General features: G+C 43.0%; 4 protein-coding genes across 5 annotated transcripts; 1 reads left to right on the forward strand and 3 right to left on the reverse strand.

Moving 5' to 3' along the window:
- The first annotated feature begins 1,135 nt into the window (after positions 1–1,135).
- LOC115670124 (inactive LRR receptor-like serine/threonine-protein kinase BIR2) lies at positions 1,136–3,753 on the forward strand. Its single transcript, XM_030591315.2, has one exon. It carries the CDS (start codon positions 1,731–1,733, stop codon positions 3,573–3,575), a length of 1,845 nt encoding a protein of 614 aa, XP_030447175.1. The 5' UTR covers positions 1,136–1,730; the 3' UTR covers positions 3,576–3,753.
- Positions 3,754–6,187: 2,434 nt separating this feature from the next.
- LOC115670215 (CLAVATA3/ESR (CLE)-related protein 25) lies at positions 6,188–7,860 on the reverse strand. The gene is made up of 2 exons (XM_030591429.2): positions 7,332–7,860; positions 6,188–6,491 (listed from the first exon to the last, which is right to left on the reverse strand). Exons 1-2 carry the CDS (start codon positions 7,604–7,606, stop codon positions 6,455–6,457), a joined length of 312 nt encoding a protein of 103 aa, XP_030447289.2. The 5' UTR covers positions 7,607–7,860; the 3' UTR covers positions 6,188–6,454.
- A 2,658-nt stretch (positions 7,861–10,518) lies between these two features.
- LOC115670523 (probable prolyl 4-hydroxylase 7) lies at positions 10,519–13,567 on the reverse strand. Of its 2 annotated transcripts, none has more exons than XM_030591831.2 (8): positions 13,363–13,567; positions 13,170–13,256; positions 12,901–12,958; positions 12,695–12,799; positions 12,264–12,321; positions 11,981–12,156; positions 11,816–11,876; positions 10,519–11,105 (listed from the first exon to the last, which is right to left on the reverse strand). In XM_030591831.2, exons 1-8 carry the CDS (start codon positions 13,464–13,466, stop codon positions 10,798–10,800), a joined length of 957 nt encoding a protein of 318 aa, XP_030447691.2. In that variant the 5' UTR covers positions 13,467–13,567; the 3' UTR covers positions 10,519–10,797. The 2 variants fall into 2 exon arrangements, with proteins under 2 accessions (XP_030447691.2, XP_056176636.1); XM_056320661.1 differs by having other exon boundaries at positions 12,901–13,033.
- A 4,582-nt stretch (positions 13,568–18,149) lies between these two features.
- On the reverse strand, positions 18,150–20,770 carry LOC115670164 (serine/threonine-protein kinase D6PK). The gene is made up of 2 exons (XM_030591367.2): positions 19,647–20,770; positions 18,150–19,089 (listed from the first exon to the last, which is right to left on the reverse strand). Exons 1-2 carry the CDS (start codon positions 20,318–20,320, stop codon positions 18,219–18,221), a joined length of 1,545 nt encoding a protein of 514 aa, XP_030447227.1. The 5' UTR covers positions 20,321–20,770; the 3' UTR covers positions 18,150–18,218.
- Positions 20,771–21,430: the final 660 nt, after the last annotated feature.

The raw sequence follows: 21,430 nt of genomic DNA on the forward strand, positions 1-21,430 counted from the left end.
ACTTTTATGTAACTCCGCTTAACACGGTCCGAATTTCGCTAATCTTATTTTGGGAACGCTCCAAAATCGGATCGATACCCACAAAAACATTTTTGAACAAAGTTCCACAATCATGCCAAATGGGTCCAAATAAGTAGAGCAAAACAAATAGAACATTTCCTAATGAACAAAGTTCAATTAATTACAAACCCGTACACGCTGAGCAAAAGTTAGGAAGTCATGGAAAATCAATAAGGTTGCGAAAAATGCTGCTATTAGCATTAAGAGTTAATGAATTATCATTTACTTTTTTTTATTGAAAAATACAATTAATTGATAGCTAAGGTATGGCTACTATTTGCGAATTTTTATATATTTATTACCTATTTATGAGACTAGAGAGTTAATCACGAAAATCAAAAGGATAGGAAACATATTTCGACCGTCTCATAGTTTAGGGGGTCTTTCGCTGTATTAGCTTGTTTCCAAACAAAAGTCAATTTCATTCTTCATAATAACTTTACTAATCAAAGGGATAGATAAACTTATGAATTAACATCAGCAAAATTCTAGTGCTCTAATTACTAGGAACTACTCTGATCTTCATGATTCGATCACTTGAAAGTGGGATAACAAAGGCGAGCACCCCTTGAAATGGTCGCTCTAGCTTGGCACGAAATTAAGGTATATAGAGAGCTTGTTTAGGCGATTCAATAATCAACCTTCTCTATGAATACGCATCGACTCGATCTTCAATTCTCACGTATGTACGTACATGAAAAATTGCTCTCGACGGGATGACTTGTACATAACCAAGTACACACACTATAAGTCCACTAGAGTCAAGAAAAGGAATCCCGTTTGCCGGGTTCCGACTTTCAAACACTAGACAAAAAGTTCAAACTTTGAACATGCATTTGGGGGAGAAAAAAGGGGAGTTTGATTTGAAGTACGAAATTGAGGGGAACATTTCAGGAAAGACATGAGAGCCCCGCTTTCCCAAGTGGCAGCAGGACCATGAGTTGCACGAATGCAAGTCGAATGCACCGAGGCCGAAATCCAAATTCAATATTCAAAATATTATTCGCATTTGATATACTCGTTTCATGAACGCCGTAACAAAAGATATCAAGTTGATTCCACTTCAACTCGTGCATCACATAAATTCTTTCCTGTAAAATTAAAGGTGAATTCCTCTGTCTTTTTTACAACTGATCAAGTTAGTTTGCCTGGTATTTTCCTGTTGGATGGAGATAGTGGATTCGGATGATAAATCACAGAGGATCAGCTAGTGCAGCACAAAAACTGGCCATTTGCCATTTTGCTGTTCATGGTGGAGAATTCTCGAAATCGATGAGCAGTGAATAAGCACCATCTCCCTTTTTCTTTATTCTTTCCTTCCTTTCTTTAATGGTCAAAACCCTTTGATTATACCATCTTCAAGAATCTATCCTTCAGTCAAACCGTTGTTAATCATCAAGAACCACACTCGCCATTGAATTTGATATGATCGAGACACACACGAAAGGCACTCACCCAGAGGGAAAAAAGAAGGCTCGGCTTCTGTTGTTTTGTTATCTCTCTGCAGATTTGTGGTCAGTGTCCCTTGCTTCAGATCTCCCTCATTCCCAAAGTTTCCACTCTTTTACGCGTAGAACTCACTCCATAAAGCTGGTCACCCAAGAACACCGTTTGCTCTGCCTCCCGTGAATGGTCCTTTTCGTTCAGTATAAGCTGGTGCAGAGGTTTCCATGAAAGCTTCAGGGTGTTGCTCGGGTTGGTCGGCGAGACCATCATCAATGAAGCGCTGGTGGGATCTGATGATCTTGTTTTTGGTTGCATGGCTCGTTTCAGCGGTCGCTGTCGTTGAGGACGATGTCAAGTGCTTGCAGGGTCTCAAGGCCTCGCTCGGCGACCCACAAGGGAAGCTGAGTTCTTGGAGATTCGCCAGCTCATCGGTCGGGTTCATATGCAAGTTCGTGGGCGTTTCTTGCTGGAACGACCGTGAGAATCGCATACTCAACCTCGAGCTCCGAGGCATGGACTTGACGGGGCAGATTCCGGAGTCATTGCAGTATTGCCGGAGCTTGCAGACCATGGATCTCTCCAACAATGGCCTCTCTGGTACAATCCCTCCTCAAATATGCTCATGGCTTCCTTACTTGGTGACTCTTGATCTGTCGAGCAATGGCCTTTCGGGCTCTATACCACCCGGGCTAGTGAACTGCACTTACTTGAACAATCTTGTGCTCTCGAGTAATCGCCTGACCGGGACTATACCGTATGAGTTTTTGACTCTAGGTAGGCTCAAGAAGTTCTCGGTCGCCAACAATGATCTGAGAGGGACTGTCCCTTCGTTCTTTGATGGGTTTGGTAAGGCAAGTTTTACAGGTAACGATCTCTGTGGAGGGCCTTTAAGGAAGTGTGGTGGGTTAAGCAAGAAGAACCTGGCGATCATCATTGCTGCTGGGGTTTTTGGTGCCGCTGCATCTCTGTTGCTGGGTCTTGGCCTGTGGTGGTGGTATCATCTGAGGGTTGCGAGGAGGAGGAAGAGAATGTATGGGATTGGGAGGGATGATGATAGTGTTTGGGCTGAGAGGCTTAGGGCTCATAAGCTTGTCCAGGTTTCTCTGTTCCAAAAGCCGATCGTGAAGGTCAAATTGGCCGATCTAATGGCCGGCACGAATAATTTCAGCACGGAGAATATAATTATTTCCACTAGGACTGGATGCACTTATAAGGCTGTCCTCCCGGATGGATCTGCGCTGGCGATCAAGCGGCTCAATACCTGTAAGCTCGGGGAAAAGCAGTTCAGGTTGGAGATGAATCAGTTGGGACAACTGAGGCACCCGAATTTGACGCCCCTGTTGGGGTTTTGTATAGTGGAGGAAGAGAAGCTGTTGGTTTACAAGCACATGTCAAACGGCACTCTTTACTCTTTGCTGCATGGAAGCAGCGTTTTATTGGATTGGCCAACTAGGTTCCGGGTCGGTTTAGGCATCGCTAGAGGCCTCACTTGGCTTCATCACGGGTGTCATCCACCCTTCTTGCATCAGAACTTGTGCTCCAACGTGATCCTTATCGACGAAGACTTTGAGGCTCGAATAGTTGATTGCGGCTTAGCGAGGCTCATGACTACCTCGGAGTCCAACGGGAGCAGTTTTGTGAATGGCGATTTAGGGGAGTTCGGTTACGTTGCTCCAGAATACTCGAGCACCATGGTTGCTTCGATGAAGGGTGATGTTTATGCATTTGGTGTGGTGCTTTTGGAGTTGGTAATGGGGCAAAAGCCTCTCGAGGTGAACAACCCAGATGAAGAATTCAAGGGTAATCTAGTGGATTGGGTGAATGTGCTCTCTAGCACCGACAGAATTAAGGATGCCGTCGACAAATCTCTCTGGGAACACGGCTATGATGGCGAAATTCTGCAGTTCTTTAAAATCGCTTGCAGTTGCATAAATTCTCGACCCAAGGACCGATGGTCCATGTACCAGGCTTACCAGTCATTGAAGAGCATGGCCGAAGCGCAGGGTATGACGGAGCAATATGACGAGTTTCCTCTCATTTTCTTGAAGCAGGATCATGAATCAATGTAGCTGAAGAGGGAAGAGTCAAAGCCTGAAAATTTTCAGGCTCCAGTTAACATTGATATTCCCTAGTATTTGGTAAAAATTCAAAAACCATCCTCTTGTAAAGTGGCGTAATCTGTATCTTCAGCAGCATATGTAATTTTTCTAAACGATGAAATAAACTATTTAGCTCTCGGTTCTTGCATTTATCAGGAGCATATGAATTTTCTGGCTCTTTTCTTTGTGGGAAGAGATTTAAGAATAGAATCCCCTTCATCTTTTATGTGCTCCCCTGCTTATCGATTCATAGTACACTGCGGTAATTAACATCCATCGGCTCGCCTATTTTACTTTCTCATGCCTCTTACCGGTTATCCGGAGCGGATATTCGCTTGTTATTCATGTGTATATCCACAGTTCCATATACTCAGATGAATCAATGTCATTTTTACTATAGGAATTTGGAATTTATAACCATCTTCATGTGCAATAATCTTTCTCTCTCTCTCTCTCTCTAAACGATAGTTGATATCGATAGGCAAGGGATGTCCTGGTGGCACATGCAATGTACCTTCAAACGATAGTCAGTCTATGTTTGCAACCCTTTTAAAGCTAATATATCGCGCGGTTAAATTTGGCGAGTCGAATATGCATGGAACATGGAGATAGTCTCACATAATCTCATCGTCGTCGATAATCTTTATGTCCTGCCGGTTCTTCAGGGTACTCTGTACATCGAGCTCCAAACACTAGCTAGCACCATTCAAAGTCGTGGCTCTTTCAATGGGGCTATTGGAATTTCATGTTTCGGGAGCGCGTCTTGGATGCATAAGGATCGCGAGTTCCATTTTGCTTAGGACGAACAATCTCTGTTGTCTGGAAATAGGAAATATATTGCAAAGCGCTCGGAACATTGCGGCACATCTGAATGCCATCCGAATGTCTTCTCCAGAACCAAGAAAACTAAGCTCTCTTAGAGGCTCAAAGGCAATGCTTTGATGGGAAAGAGCACACGATGAGGGTCGAAGCTCGACGTCGGTGCTCGCATCATTCTGTTTCTTTCTATAGGACGAGCCTCCTGGGCTCCTTTGAACCATGAACTAAACTAGTCTCCTCGTGTTAGTACAGTCCCGCTCCAACAACAGAAACAGAGACATTACCAGCCAAAAAACATTTGAACAACTAGGATTTACGTATAGCATGTGAGAGTAAACTAAATTCTACCGAATGGTTGATGATTCTAAAGACCAGCGTCTTTTGGCGGGGCCTCAATCAACTGCACAAAAATTGCTACTTTAAATTGATGAGTGCAGTCACGATGAGGTCCATCAAAAGGCAAACAAAAATTCTCACATGAACAAGAACTTGCACGAGCTGGGTATCTGTCTCCCATGCAACAAAAGGGGACCCCAGATTTTGAATCTCGGTTCACTTTTTAGTCCAAGTTCTTTTGCTTCTCGAACCACACAAAATCAAGCCAGGAAAAAGGGGCAAAGCAAAAGGGGCGGGAAAAAAAGAAGGATTGAAAGCAAAAGCAGTGGAGCTCAGATTGCTCCTTGCCTTTCCCTTTCTTTAACTGCATGTTTTCGGAGAAAGTTTCAGTCTCATTCTTTTATTCCAAAGGCGTCGCATGGTGGGACTTGTCGAGACCTTCGACTCCTATACGGTTCAAAGTTGAATACAGATTCGTTGATTTTAAATTAGTAAAGACCAACATGATAGTTCGAGTTTTCTTGAGCAGAAACTATCATTGCGATAATAAGAAAACTGAGGTCTCGAGATTGATTCTCGTGCAGACCCATGCACAACTGGGGCTAACTTAACTTGCATAGTGAAACTGGGACTAGGGCATTCGGACTAGTGGTAGAAAGTCATGTGCGTGATTGCAACCGCAAGATTGGTCGTTCAAAAACCCGTCGACCGCTACTTTACGTGGCAGAGCCTAAAAAAGAACCAACAACCACAAGAAATGTGGTCAAATTGAGGATATTGCTATGTTTAGACAATAACTGCTTTAATCATACTGAGACATCAGAGAAAGATCGAGTACTTTCATCCTTTTTCACAGTTAGTCTTCTGCTCCAATTTCCTTAGGAACTTTTGCGGTCACCACCGCACCGTTCATCAAGCGAAAAGTTTCGAGAATGAAGCCGCTTTAGCTGATTGGATTTGCTTTATCTAGGGAACACGGAGCCACTTGAAAAGATTAAAGAAAGAGCCAAATCCAACAGGGATATGTCAAAAGAACCAAGACAAAAAGCTAGATGATGTCCAGTGCTATTCCTTACTCATTGAGATTATAACCCTTGTCCAGTGTTTTTCCAAACGCGTCCTCTCGCAAATTTATCATGGAGGCGAGCTGTAGGATGGACTCGGTCAATCAGGATACAAGAAAACTCGTAGACTACTATGAGATTATAACTCTAGTCTTATTTGCCAACTCTACAAGACTAATGCTCGTTCCATGGTCCATACTTTCCCTGTTTTTCCCATGCCGAGTGAATTTCACTCAACTTTTAGGAACAAGCTAAACGAAGTCGGATTTCGTCAAAAAGTGATGTTGCAGGCTTCTTGCATGTTTTGCTTAGCTGGTACTATTGTATGCTAATGACTCGCCTTTTTAAATGGAGAAGTACAAATTGCGGAAGAAAAATTCACATTCATGAATTGCACAAAAATCAATAACTCTGCAGATACAAATCCAAGCAGAACTACACGGCAAATCCTTTCATTGCAAAGCTATCCTACCACAAGAACATGTGCTGTTTGCCATTTACATATACTCAGCTCACAACTTCGGTCATAGCAGTGCATAGTAGAAAAATCACGACTTCCGATTCCGTCAGTCTTCGATAGAGCAAGACTCTCGCAAAAATCGGACATGCAGCTTGATTTTCTGTCTCCTTTCAAGCTCCTGGTGGTTGTCTATATATCACTGCCCTCCTGGATGAACATGTGGAGTAGAGGAGACACACTTTATATGAGAGATATATAGTTCTAGCTAATCTTAAGATAGTTCAGGGGGTTCTCTTATTGAGCATTCAATCATTGGCTCACTCGAAGCCCGTCGGACATGTGCAGCTCAAAAGTCTTAAGTCTTTTATGAGTTAACGTGCCGAGCTCCACATTGTGTGCTTCCCCTATGTCTCTAGCATTTGTTACAGAAAGTTACACTCATTTTAGACCACGAAAAATTGTTGATGATAGGTGTCACAAGGACTTATTATCAACTCAATCGAGATTATCACTGTGTTTATTTATGTCCTTTGTGAAGAGGGTTGGAATTGATTCAGGTGTGGCATACAAATCAACAGACAAAAGTTGGAAGCTATCGACTATGTATATACACACCCCCATTACTTTATCAAGTGGTCCCTTTCTGTTCCCAATGGCCTTTATTTCTTTCGTTCCTCATCAAAATAAGAGAAAGATTCACATTCAAAGAAACTTTTCATAAAGGGAAAAACTGTCACCAGCTCCTATGCACCTGCATTCTTGAATTCAATAATTACCTCTTAAGCGGCGGTACAATATGCGAAAAAATTATTGCAGAATTCCGGCGTTTATTCTTTAAAGTAGTTATTTCTTAGTCTCTGCAGATTTCAGTATAAAATCAGTATACAGACAGAGAAACTACTTGCAAACGTGAAAGAAGGTTCAGGCAACAGTATTTGCTGTCGCACTACAAGTGATATCATTAACAACCTGACTTCATTAAATGTTACTCGCTACTTCGCCTTCATCGCAAGTGCACTTAATAAGTGATATCACAATTATACGTACCGGTTGTGGATGGGGTCAGGTCCGCTCGGGACTCTTCGCCTGATTACATAATTGAGATCTAAATCCCAGTAAGCCGCCTCTCTTTCCCTCCCGAGCGGCTTTGTCCGGCCAGAAACTTGGACGGAGGGCGGAACCGGGACCGTCACTTTCGCGCTCTTGGCCGCGAGGCTCGCGTGGATCCCAGAAAACAAGAACCAAATCAGACCCAGAAATGCAAGGGCTGTGAACAGAGCCCTCGAGGCCCTGATATTGTTATTCCTCATCATTTTCCTCATGATCTCACTACCTCTTTTCACTGACGGAGTGTGACCACTGATGACAAATCGATGAAAACATGCGACGCCAGAGAGATCGAGACTAGCATGTTGCTATATCAAGAAAGGGGGTGGGGGGGGTGTGGTGTGATCTCAGACAAGAAGGAAGGAAGTTGGAAAAACAGAACAGAAGAATCCGAGTGTCATGTAGTGACTTACTTGGCAGTAAGTACCTGTTGGACTCTATTTAAAGGTGGAACAGAAGTGAAACAGGCTTTCTTTTGTTTCTTGTTTTTTTCATATACGGAGGAAAGGGAAAGTTAGTTAACCCTTTGTTGCCATTATATATCCAGGTGGGTCCAACTCCAATTGGAGCTTGCTCATTTTGTCTTGGTTAGCGCATTGTTTTTTTCGAAATTAGAGAAGAAATTTGAAGATAATGGCAACGAAAGTGGGACAGAGGTCATCTGAGTAAAGCCAAGCAAGTTGGGACCTTGCTACCTCACATTTCGAATCTCTTCCATGTCCTAAGTTTTGCAAACAAAGCATGGGGACCTTTGCAACAACATTGGATAGGGCAGTTTGGGTCACAGTTCCTCCCGAGAGATCTCCATCACTCGATCCCATTGAGCATAAAAAATTCCTGCACAATGGTGATTTTGAAGTACTAGAATCCGGTCCGAACTACTCTAAGATATCGACAGACGGGACCGCAAGTATGAGCCGATCTCGTCGTATCATTTCGAGCAGCACTTTTCTCTCCTTCCGACTATATTGCCATAAAAGAAATTCAAACTAGAATTATCTGATACTACTCGGAGATTTCCCACACGGGTAGCTTGAATTTGATTGAAAGAGGAGCTAAATCAAACAATACTAGAGAAGTTTCAGAGAACCGCGAAAAACACAGATGAACCCTTCACACATATATATCCCCTGTCCCAATCAAATAAAATTGAGGATGAACGATGGAGACTGATGTCCCTGATCTGAAACCTGAATTACCTAGTCCTGTAAAGATCTGCCAAGGATCATGAGTTGGAAAAGCCGATGATTTTTCGCGAATGTCTTTCGAAGAGATGATTAATCAGAAATGAAACGATACAATATCAGAATATGGTTCCACAGGCCTTCCTCAAGATATAACAGTTTCGCTCTAAACCGATGGATTGTGCTTAATTCCATTCGTCTGTTCCTGTTATCAAGATGAAGATGCATCGGCTTCGCTTCCTATTGCAATTCATCTCAAGGAATGTGTTTGCATCCGATGGCTCGAAAGTCATGAAGACCAAAATCGCGCCAACGCAGTAATATATATCGCATCTGACCAGACGATGGAATAATTACGCTCTCTCCGGGGGGATTCGATCGACGAATTCCATGAAAAGTTGGAATGGGAAGGAAAACGCGAATCTGGTGAGGAAGTAAAATGCAGAACCCGCATCTCTAACGTCTATACAAATTGCCATCTTGCCGGCCCAAGAAATATGAACTATACAAATCGCAAATTCAGAGCCCTGAACCAAAGGGGTGAAAAGAAGAGGAACCTAAGAGAAGAAAGAGCAAAGTCAAATTGAATTATGTCCTGGTTGTTGATGAGCCTCCACATCTTCCGAATATGGTGGAGAGACCACATTTTTGCGCTCCGGGCGCAGGCGGCAGCGAATCAGCAGCTCGTAAATCATCGTCCTTCGGATCCTTTCTTCTATCATTCAAAACCACCTCTTGGTCTAGCCCCGTGTTCTTGGCGGCATGCAGCGCGCCGGATTTCCGCTCCGGGAACTGGAGATCCTCCCATATGCGGCCTGAAGAGCCCTGCCTCCGGAAAGAGACCGACGATCTCTGCAATGTGGTCATGATCACGGACCACTCTGCCTGCACTCCCCTGTTGTATCTTCTCCGTTAACGAAGGCTGCCTCAAACAATACTCCGATACTTCCCCGTTACTCGAAGATCGTCGCAAACATTGCCGAAAGGTTAGACATCTGCGTCGTGCGTGCTTCTTGATCCTTTATTTATGAGGTGTTCCTTGTAGAAAGTAACTTGTGGATAGCGAATCGGTTATGTTCGGATGATGTTCTCGGCTTCTATAATTAGGATGCAACAGAAACTTTCATCGTTTTTAACAAAGACACGAAAACTGAGAATCACAGAGTGGTTACAAGGTTCTTGACTAAACATAGGATGTGCCTAACGAGGAACACTAACAGTTAGCTCATGAAAACATGGTAAGTATGCACAACCATTGCTGAAGTCTCATGTGTTATGTAGGATTGAAGATACCCTGATTCGAAAATACTTTTCGGTGTTATAGACGTGGTGACGGAAAATATTTTCCAGTTAATTTTCAGATACAGCAAAACACCGGAAAAAATTGTCATTTACATTTTCCAGATATATCACATTTTCGGCGAAACAAAACGGAGCCTAAAACCGCGAATTATTTTTCCCAAGCATGGATTCATATAATCTACAATATAGAACATCTAACTTACAAATTGTGGATAACGTGAAGCACCCTCCACAGAAACCAAACCTTCAAAGACACAGTTGAATAGAAATTCAGAGTCCATTCATAGTATATTATAACAATTGAAAAAGAGCAACTGAAAGGTCTACCTTTTAATAAATTTACAAGCTTACCATCCAATCAGGTAAATTAACAATTGAATCTCACCGTATTAAATTATTAGGTGTGTTCCCATCGCACAGGTCCAGAGCATCTGAATCGTTGGATCTTCCGAACCCTGCGTGATTCACGTGTGTCGAGATAATTATATCGGGTGCGCCCAATAGCAGCCTCTCCTAATGCCAGGACAGCCCTCGTGAGAGAACGACTCTGGAGCGATTTCGAATGATTTACAAAACATATTCCTTGATTTAGGCGATAAACTGAAAATAGCATAACCTCCATCGCATTTCACGCAATTGAGTGCCAAAATAAGTGCACTGCAGGCGATTTCAACTTATTAATGTAGTAATACTTTCTTAACATGAACCACTGTCATCTTATCTGGGCTTTGAGAGAAACCCACAAGTACAATCCCGTCGGGTACGTAGACAGCAACAAAAAGTTTGAGAGGTAGATTTCTGCGACTATGGCGCCTCCGGAGAACACAGCTCTCGATGTTTATGTACATCAGATCGCGGCTATGACTCTTGACAGTGTAAAAGAAGAATGTGGAAGCTAAACACAGAAGCAACTCCTTACTCTACGACGAGCACGCCTTGCAGCTCTTCCTGCAGAATCCGTAAGAATCCTCGGACCCAACCATGTAGAGAGGGTTCTTCTGGCACTCGCCGGCCCTGGCCCACATAGGGCAGCTCGCATTGTCGTCCTTGCATTCTCCGCTAGCTGTGCTCCTCGTCGGCTTGTCGAATGACCTCACATGGATCCACTTGGTTGCAGACCATTTCTCGCCTTCAATGACAGGGCAGCTCCCGTGCAAGCTGCTAGTGTCCGTGGTCGCATTCAGATAGAGGCTGAAGAACAGCAAGGCATCGCCTTTCATGGGTTTCACTGGAAGGATGCGACATAGACCCAAAATCAAAACTTTTTCTAGCAGTTTCTAACAGAGCAAGCATCAAACCACTTCAGCATTCTTTCTTAAACAAGTTGAAGAATGTTTATTTAATCAACTACAGAATTTGACATTGACCCCGGATTAATAAGTTTATCATCACTAATGTGACTTGAGAGTTATCTCCATTCTCGAAAAGGTTCTACTGCTTCTTTAAGACTACATGAGCAGCAACAACTCAAGGATCTAGTGAGACAGTCTTACATTCTGTATGCAACTAAGCAGTAAGCACAGCGAAGTATGATCAGAGCATGGGGTACCTCTTGCAAATATGAGCGCAGGGCCCACTACAGTCTGACACATAACATTTTGTGGTCTGTTGGTCATTACTTAAGTTGAAAAAGACATATAATCCCTTAAATCACCGATGCATGTTACAATTTGAAATCAAGAGTTTAAATAAGAATGATCAGAAGATAAGTTCACCTAGAAATATAAGCTACAACTCATTCATACATTGAAGGGATTTAAAGTGACTACTTCTATCATATAACAAAATGCAGTTTGAAAAGCTAAAGAAACTGGCCCCAAAAAAACGAAAAATGAAAGGACAAAACCTTGCCCTGCAAAGCATCTATCTGAGGCATACTAGCTAATAAAAGTAGAAAGGGAAAACAAAAATGAAATGTTTGTGAAAACAATGTAGTACCTGAATAACCATTTTTAGCACAATCAGAAATGTCATCACTCTTTGGTTGAGACAACTTTCCCTGCAGTAAATAAATGAGACATAATCAATTATTGACATCGAGAGGAGTGCCTTGAGGGCCATAGTTACATATTTAAGAATCGCAGCATCATTCAGTTTCCTTACCTCTGCGTGAGGGAAAACCGTTTCTCCTCCCCTCTCTACATTAGACAGATACATCAGCACAGTAGCCACCCGATGGCCACCTAACTCTTGATTAGCCTTGTCATGGAAATAATCATAATGAGGTTCATACTTTTGACCATGCTCATAGTGTAATATTTGAATCGACTCTCCATTTTCTGGTTCCAAAGCCAAATGAGAATTATAAAATATCAAAATCAAGTCTCTCTAGGGGCGATAATCCAAAGAAGGACATCATTCCAAAAAAGAAGTGTTAGAGACTTACCCACAGGAAGGAAGGTCCAAGCAGCTATCCTAGCTTCAATATCAGCAACAACTTGATCCTTCAAAAGCAAAGAAGATCAAAGAAGATGACATCATATTAGTTCACCCCTCGTTCTAAATAATTCAAGAAGCTCTTCCCAAATTATGTAGAAACAAATTCAAATCAGCCAAAAGCTGGTGAAGTTCGACAAAGCAGAAGTTATTTAATTCAGTATTAATACTTTCAAATCAGCAGCATAACAAACTTCTGCCATAAAGAATCAATCCCATCAATGTATTAAGCCATGGTGATCTCTTACTAGCTACAACTTCTCCTAGATGAAACAGGTCAAGACAGATTTCAAAAGTACCAATTTCATGACCACCACATCGGTGTAAACAACAATTGCTTAATTCATTTTGCTAATTCAGAAAGAGGATTAATCCACTCACCTGAGCTTTCCCAAGAAACATTCCTGAGCTCGTCCGGACTTCGCTCTCTATACTCTTACCAGATTCATTGTCAGCCACCATCGACTTCTCAAGCTTGTCCCTCGCCTGTTCCACCCAAATTCACAACAGAAATTCATCACGCATTCACAATTCTCCTTTGTATAAAAGGATTTCCCACACAGAGGACCGTTGAAGAATGCACTCACCAAGTTCATGAGATGATCACACTCCTCATCAGACAAAAAACCCCTATAGAGAAAAGCCCTACAAGAACGCAATTCTTTTTCAGAAACAAATCCACATTCAGATTGAACAGTCTCAAACTTTTCTTTTTCCCACCTAAGCAAAACAAAAATCTCCTCAAACTGAAAATTCTAAGCACGAGGAGGAACAGAACATGCAAACACCAACAATTCGCACAGATATTTCAACAACAAACCCTACAAAAGGGGCAGAAAAAGCAACAAGATCGCACCTTGGCCTCCACGAGAGCTGTGTGACCCGAGTAGGATCGACACCGGCTGAAGATCCACTCGTCTTCATCCGGATCACCGATCCCCGCCTGCAAAAACCCATCAAGATTCAAGCTTGAATCGCGGAATTCCCTCAAACAGCACCTGACCAAACAGCCCAAAACAAGAAAAGAAAAGAAAAGGAGGAAGCATTACGTTTTCTCTTCCCCAACCCATCGTGGGTTAGCAGAACGAGACGAGTTGGGAAAGAAGGCGAGGAGGACAAGGAAGGGAAAGACGAGGCGATACTTCAATTCCATGGCGGGACTCTCGCGGTTCCCCCGTGGGAGAAATCTGGAAGCTCTGGGGTTTCTTGCTTTTCCCTCCTTGGGTCAAAAGGAGAGGAAGGAAAACTGAAAACAGGGTGGGTGTTCTTTGATTTATCGCTCCCTTCTTTATTTTTCACATTATTGTAGGGGGAGGAGGGGGGCGCCGAAGACTTTGATTTCGGACAAGGCAAAGAACAAAACAAGAACGTGGAAAGAAACAGGGGGCGAGTTTCACACTCTCTCTCCTCATTGAATGTTGCAGTTTAATGCGAACCCACCCTAGGGAACGCCGTGCAGTTGGGTGGGACTCTGATTCACTTTGTGAGATACATTAATCAACGATTGGTTAATATCATTAAAAAATTCAAAATTAATATACATGTCATTAAAAATCTCAAATTATTACGTCCGTAACAAATTTACCCTCCGGTAGTTTCCGTTAAATTTTACCGGTCAAATGAGTTTTGATGACACGTAGAAATTAACGAATATATCAATTTGGGATTTTACCCTCCGTTTGTCACGTGTACCAATTTATAATTTTTCTTAGTATTAATGCAATTTAACGGAAACTAACGGAGGGTAAATTTGTCACAAATGTATCGGGTTGGGATTTTTTATGATCAAAAAATTTATTTGGGGTAAATTTGTCACTTGTATATTAATTTAGGGTTTTTAGTGATAAAAAAATTAATTTTGAGTAAATTTATCACAAATATATTAGTTTGGAATTTTTCGTAACCCGAACTTTTATTCTCATGATGTTACTCGCATGTGATTTTGCTATGTCTATGTGTAAATCCCATTGTACCAAAAACTCCCTCTGTATTGATGTCGATGCGTAGCCTCATGAGCGGATGCATTGACCCACCTTCAATGCAAGAAAATTGATTGACCTAAATAAGTTGAATGCTGACTATTTTCAGAGCAAAATCTTAGTTCCTCTAGGTAACGTATCATCTCAATGCACTTGCTTTGATTGTAGCAGAGGCACAGAAATGTTCAAGAAACCCGATAAAAGAAGTTTTTATTTTTTGGTGAGAGTGATGATGCAAACATTGAAATATCATTCCGAAAACAGATTTCCGACCAGACACAGTCGAATGGGTTGTAATTGCAGTCGACAACAAGGGCCTTTTCCATTTGAACAGAAAAATGTTTGTTCATGTGAAATCAATACTTTGAAAATCGAATAATTACCCGGGTCGCAAAGTCAAATTTGAATGTGACCCTAAAAGAATACGGATGATTGGCAAATCAGAGTTACCTATAAGGCCCAGTGCCCCTCAAAGGTCCTTCACTGTACCATTTGATGTGTCGGGCTTTTTCAGGAGCTGCAGAAGCCATCTTCTCGAGGTGGATCACCATCTTGGGGTGAAAGAGATTTGAGACGTAAAATGGAGGAGAGAGGGATGAAACGTGAGAGCTGTCACGAGGGAGAAGAATATTGAGAAGAAGCAATTGGAAATTTAATAGGGATCGTGCGCAATTGCAAAACGTGTAACGCCTCGAGATCCGTCACTGTACATATATTGTCCGCGTTGGGCCTTCACGGTATTGTTCGCTTTGGGCCCCATTGGGCCTTCACGGTTTTGTTCCTTTGGGCGATGCGTGTATGTACGGATAGAGAACCCAAATTTTAAACGCGTACAAAATCTTATAAGTCAGTCTAGGACCCCCTCAGGCGTGTGGGACAAGAAAGACTCTCCCTTTCCTACGCACATCCGAGAATCGAGATGCGGACGTACCGCCATCTCTCTTCCCCGTGCACCGCCACCGGGCCATCACATAACGCTAAGGGTGTGCAAAAAGAACCGACCCGCCGGACGCCGGGGACCGCCTGACCGGACCGAACCGTGGTTCCAAAGGGAACCTGGTCCGGTTCGGTTGCCCGGTGTGGAACCGCCACCCGCCCACCCGGGACCGGACCTGTAATAAAATAATAATATATTTTATTTTTTAATTTTTAACTAAAAAAATCTGACCAAAAAAAAATTAAAAAAAAGAAGAAAATTTGTTATCATGTCTAAAGGTCTTGTGTAATTGGGATAACCTTAGTCATTTTTCCCAATAATTGATGGGTACCCACTTGATTTATGGATGATGTGGTTAATATAACCGATCATAGTGTATGAATTGTATGGAAAGTTATGTTATTTTCTTTTTGTTCTCATTGATCCGATGTTGGTCCACATATTTTTTTTTTATTTGTCCAGAAAACTTGTTGGGACGCACATAGACCACTGGGAATCGGACCGGACCGTGGTCCGGTTCTGTGGATCCATGGAACCGACGGTACCGCCATCCCTATTCCCCGTGCACCGCCACCTGGGCCATCACATAACGCGGCCATGGATGAGAGTTTGATTTTCAAGAAGGGAAGATTTGATCAAAGTCATCCCTTCTGGACAAGTGGAACTAGAACGATGCTAGAAGACTATTCTTTTATCGAGGTTTGTTCTTTCTTTGGGACCAAAATGAACTTTAAAGATTGAAATTCGCACTCTCCAATAGTGTGGTTAATGGCGGATCAAGAATTTCACGTTAGGGACGACAAGATGATAAATTCGGGTCGAAGAAATATCGATCCTTTTATAAATTCTTTTTCCTTAATTTTAAGGAAAATTTGAGGAAATAGGGGGGCCGGGGTCACCACTAGCCCCCATAAGTGTAATTAAATCACGTCAGCTGAATTTGGTCAAATTTAGTGTCGGAGGGACTTAATTAAAAAATTTGTAAAAGTAGAAATGGCTTAGTTAAGTAATTAACAGTAGATGGATTTATATAGAAAAACGTGACTGTATGGGGGTGAAAAGAAGAAAATTTCCTTTATTTGAACACCAATCTAATTAAAATGTCGATACTATTTTGAGTTGGAACTGACAATAGAGTTCTAAGCTTTCTGATTGGCCAAGTCCATGTGCTTTGTCATTTGATTATGATCGATGTCATGCTTGATATTGCGTGGAACTCAAGACATCAAACATTTTTGTGTCCACACGTTAAAAGGCGAAGAGATTAGATTTTGATTGTACAATTTCGAAAAGAGATAAATTTACTTCAAAACTTTTAGATGTTAGGGGAGTCTTTAAATAAGAGGAACAAACACATATGTTGGTTCGCTTGATCGACAATCTTAATAACGTAATCTCATATCGTTTAGAGAAAGAATTTCTGCGAATATTTTTCGTGTTTCTGACTTTTCTTGATGATTTATTTATAATAAAATGTTGCTTATTGTTTTCCCGCCAAAGCATTATTGTGATTGCATGTTATAATAGGCTTGAGCTCTCATTCTTCTTTTTTAGGTTGAGAAGATTGGTATGGATAGCCTCCTTTTTTGTCTGTCTGCCTGCGCAAAGAGGGTGGGACTTCCCAGATGCAGATCGATCGGGTCTCTTTACTAAATCAACCGGTTAACAGGACAAAGAACAGAAACATTTAATCTCAAATGGCAACCTCGTTCGTGTTCCCTGCACGAATTCTGGATTCGAATCACCAAAGTTCACTATCGGTCGGAGCCACTCACGATCACGGACTTGTATGGCCACGACAATTACTCGGCTGGTGCATCTGGGACGAGGAACCACGGCCAATAGAGATTACCTGGGTGCTCGCACGCTCCCGGGCAACAACCATACGACAATCAGCCAAAACAATAACCTTAGAAACTCAATTTGAGTACATCGGATAAGTAACGATCGAACTCATTACACAGTCACAATGTAACGATCAACTAGTCACTCCAAGCTGAGAAACAGATGTCACACGCCTAAGAACTCGAACATGTTCATGATTGCATACTTGCGGGTCGTGTAATTCTATCAATCTAAGTTCTCTAAAACCATACAAAATGGTCCCAGAAACGGACAGCAACCAATGTAAAGAAACATTCGCTTTTGTCTCTGGCCACCTAGGCCGTCTCTTCAGACCAATTCTGCGAACTCACATGTCTTTATCACGCGCGAACTCGGTTCTTGGCGATCACCAGTCCGATACAACCTCGTCTCAATAGTCACGGGAAGAGAAAGAAGGCGACGATCAGAGTGGAGTGTCATTTTCTTTCAAGAAAAGCCTGAGAATGATACAGAAGAATAGAGCATAGCTTGGAAACTATCTCAACGCCAAGCTTACCGAACATACCGCAAGGATGGGACCAGAGAGAGTATTACTGTGGGACCACGACGATTCCTCATTACTAGATAAAACCAAAATTCAGCACTGCCTAAAGACCCTTTTTCCATGACTTGTCTTATAGCTCGAATCCCCCCCTTTTTCTTTTCAAGCAAGAATAATCTTTTTCCAGAAAGTTGAGACTAGTCTTCATATAAAAGTAGGAACTAGGAAGAGGGCCACTGGGGCCAATCCAGATTTTCTGACATAGCAAAGAGGAGCGTTTGAAAAAAGAGGCATGGTATGTGCAATGGAATGCGTTTGTCTGAGTTTCACCTCTCACCTTGTAAGCCTTTTTCCCAGCTGATAAAGACAAAAAAAAAAAAAGCAGCAAAAGATGCCTCATCTGTCCTATCTTCAGCTCTTTAAAAGTGCAGCAAAAAGGGAGTTGTGTTTTTATGCGCAAAATGCAATTAGAGTTGGGAAAGGAAAGAGCAGAAAGTGATCGAAAGAGATAATTAAAATTTCATTTTGGGATCGATTGCACAACATAATTGTCACTAGTCCCCCCACCCCCACCGCCCCATCCTAACTGACGCTACCGCTACCCAGCCTTCCCTCCAAAAATAATCAGAAGAACTCGAAATCTAAATAAGGACCAGATGACCTATCCGAGTCCGTTGCCCCCTTGTCGTTCTGAGGCACAGCCTTGAACGGGTGGTTCAAGTATGAAAAATCGACCGGCTTCGGGATTTCTGGGGGTTGAGTGCTCCGGATGAGAGCCCAATTGATACTTTCGAAGAAAGGATGCTGCTTGATGTCTGCAGCCCCACGTTTGAATCCTAATCTCTTTTGCGGGTCTTTCGCGAGCAGACCCCGGATCAAATCCTTAGCGGGAAAACTAGCCGCAGACCCCTCCGGAAATTTCAGAGACTGCCCAACCACATTGAACAAGGTCTCGCGATTTCCATTGCCTCTGAAGGGCGTTTTCCCATGTAGCAGCTCGTACAAGAAGATTCCGAACGTCCACCAATCTACAGAACTCCCATGACCATCCCCTCTGATTATCTCCGGAGCCAGATACTCGTGAGTCCCGACAAATGACATAGAGCGGGCATTTGTGGGCTCCGCAATGAGTTGAGGGAGCGAATCTGAACTTACTAAGTTAATCCTTTCACCTTTTGCCTTTGGTGGCTTTGTGCTTAAGAAACGGGGTTTAAAGCAAGATGGTTGCAAGCAGTTAGGCTCGACGCAAACGGGCAATTTGCAGGCCGGATCGATGCATGCGGGCTCGATACAGTATGCGGAGATCCTACAAGGAAACTCCGAGCTTGACTGGATGAGAGTGGGGCTCACGGAGCACCGGAGTGATAAGTCGAAGTCGGAGAGCATTATGTGGCCATCGTCTCTCACAAGGACATTCTCAGGCTTCAAGTCCCTGTAAACCACACCCATCATGTGTAGATATTCAAGGGCGAGAAGCACTTCAGATGCGTAGAACCTGCAAGAGAGGGTATACTGTCAAGAATTTAATCCAGCAATTCCTACTGTCGACAGAGGGTGACAAAGCAGGAGTGGGTGAAACAATGGGTTAAACAAGCATAAATGATGAATCCCAATAAAAGCGCGATTACTTAATCGCCTTTCAGAAAATGGCTTGAAGTTTTTAACCCCACACACAACTGCAGTGTATGGCTAAAAGCAACAGCTGAACACAAATTGAAAGAACTAATGCAGCATTGTGGCAGTGTGTTCCAAGAAATTAATCTGTGAAAGCACAATTTTTTTTTTTCAATAGTCCGACGCCACACCGAAAACTGCAGTCAAATTGAACGACTACGCTCCACTAATTCAAATTCCACTGCTTACTATCGAAAAGCACACAAGCCGCTGATTGCTTATAAGAATTTACACAATCTCAGTCACAATCAACCTGCTGCATTGCCTACACATTGTGGGTCAACTGAGTCTCTCTAACTTTGAAAGCAAAACATTGAAAGCATGGCAAAACAAGCAGAGAGAAACTTCCAACTTCAAGAACAATAATTCAACACGAACCTCGCAGCTTGCTCAGTGAAATGCTTCCCAGGCTGGCGCTGCCGAAGAGTGTGGAGATCGCCACCGCTGCAAAACTCCATCAACAAGCACGAGAACTTCTCGGTCTCGAAATGCGAATACAGCGTCGGCAAGAAGGGATGATCCAACAAGCCCAGAATGTCTCTCTCAGTTTGAGCTCTCACCAACTTCTTCCTCCCAGCCAACATTCCCTTGTCCATCACTTTCATCGCAAATAGACAACCCATCCCTCTAAGCTCCGCTAAGTACACACTCCCTATGTCTCCACACCCCAGCTTCTTCAAGAGTCTAAAATGGCCCAACCCCAACCCACCATCTTTCCCCTTGACGCATTGTATCGCGTCCCACCGGATATCGTTCCCTCGATGCGGTTTCGACGGGCAGCAAGTCCTGAAGCTCGACTCGCTTGCATTGAAACTATTCGATTTACTCCCACAAGTCACACTACTCTTGTCGCTGTCCTCACAATCTACTGCCAAGCTCTCGCTGCTCTTGCTGGCATCTGGAGCAGCATTGCTAACGCTGTGATCAGACCCAGAAACGGTGCTGCTACACAAGCTGATGCTGACGTTGTTACTGAAGCTGAGATCTCCGAGGCCAGCAGCGAGGGACTGAGCCTCAACGCCTCCACCACAATGTGATGCCGCCTTGTTCATCTTTCTGCGAGGACGACGCCAACAGAGCGCTCGATGAAAGTACCGAGAGAAGGGTTTTAGCTTATATCGGGCTGTGGGGTTGGGGGTTGGGGGGGTGGTGGTGGCGGTCAAGATTCAATGTGGGGTGTGACCGAGGCGGTCAAAGAGAGAGCGAGCGAGACGCGGGCGCGAAGACGGGGGTAATTTCACGTTTCACTGGGTGAACCAGAAAAATAATAAAGAAAGATCACAGAGAGGCGAATGGCCAAAACGGCATTCAAATTTGAAACGACAGAGAGAGAGAGAGAGAGAGAGAGTGTGTGGTGAGAGACCCAACAAGCAATATCTTACGACGCCCCAGAAATGTTACAGCTTGGAGACAAAACAAAGAGGATGAGGGAGTGCATGAGAGAGAGAAAAAGAGAGTTTTACGAGGAAGACAAAAGCGTTTCAGATTTCCTGTTCTCCTTTTCCTTTTGGTCACAGAACAGAGGACACCATTAAAGAAAAAACAATTTGGCACCAGCCAATACCGTTAGTCTGCTGACTGCAGGGGGGGTTTTTTTTTTTTGCAGTGCAAAATTTTTTCTTTGCCTGAGGGGAAAAAGCAATCATATTGGTTATCAGGAACAGAGTTCACAAGTTGGCAGGCCATAATGTAATCTGTAGCGTAGCTGTGATTGACTGTGCTGTGGAAATTTTAGCACAGCCCATGTAAAAAAAAAAAAATAATCATATCATCATCTGCGAATGAAGAAGAGCTGGTTGGTGGGTGCTTCGTATCTTTTCTATTTGAACGATCTTTCCCTCGTTTCTCTGAGTTCAAGTTGAGTCAAAGGAATGCAGAGAGACAGTGCCGATTCCTTTGGATATTCCCAAAGCTCCAAAATCTAATCACCGAGAGAGAGAGAGAGAGAGAGAGAGCCTCTGGGTTTTGAGAGAGGCTCCTTATTGGACAGGTGGGGGCCATTCCCACAAGGTTGAATACGACAACCATGACCCAACCTCCGACAACGTGAGAGTAGAACATCTGCAGTCGTTTCTTGAGAAATTTGATAATTACGAGATGAAAGAATTGATACCTTTTCAGTCGTCATCAAGAACTGTTTTCATCGTTCTTATAACAACAAC

This window comes from Syzygium oleosum, unplaced genomic scaffold, assembly GCF_021117445.2.
Source record: "Syzygium oleosum isolate NSW1041296 unplaced genomic scaffold, Sole_v2.1 Sole_v2.20, whole genome shotgun sequence".
Taxonomy (NCBI): domain Eukaryota; kingdom Viridiplantae; phylum Streptophyta; class Magnoliopsida; order Myrtales; family Myrtaceae; genus Syzygium; species Syzygium oleosum.

What these genes read in the sequence shown, in the direction of transcription:
- LOC115670164 (XM_030591367.2), bottom strand. Translation starts at nt 20,320, where the DNA reads ATGAACAAGGCGGCATCACATTGTGGTGGAGGCGTTGAGGCTCAGTCC. An exon ending in TTCACTGAGCAAGCTGCGAG is followed by an intron (nt 19,090 to 19,646) that starts GTTCGTGTTGAA and finishes CCTCTCTTGCAG; the next exon opens with GTTCTACGCATCTGAAGTGC.
- LOC115670124 (XM_030591315.2), top strand. Translation starts at nt 1,731, where the DNA reads ATGAAAGCTTCAGGGTGTTGCTCGGGTTGGTCGGCGAGACCATCATCA.
- LOC115670523 (XM_056320661.1), bottom strand. Translation starts at nt 13,466, where the DNA reads ATGGAATTGAAGTATCGCCTCGTCTTTCCCTTCCTTGTCCTCCTCGCC. An exon ending in CAGCTCTCGTGGAGGCCAAG is followed by an intron (nt 13,034 to 13,169) that starts GTGCGATCTTGT and finishes TGTTTTGCTTAG; the next exon opens with GTGGGAAAAAGAAAAGTTTG. An exon ending in GTGATCATCTCATGAACTTG is followed by an intron (nt 12,800 to 12,900) that starts GTGAGTGCATTC and finishes TGGGTGGAACAG; the next exon opens with GCGAGGGACAAGCTTGAGAA.
- LOC115670215 (XM_030591429.2), bottom strand. Translation starts at nt 7,606, where the DNA reads ATGAGGAAAATGATGAGGAATAACAATATCAGGGCCTCGAGGGCTCTG. An exon ending in CCTGACCCCATCCACAACCG is followed by an intron (nt 6,492 to 7,331) that starts GTACGTATAATT and finishes ATGTTCATCCAG; the next exon opens with GAGGGCAGTGATATATAGAC.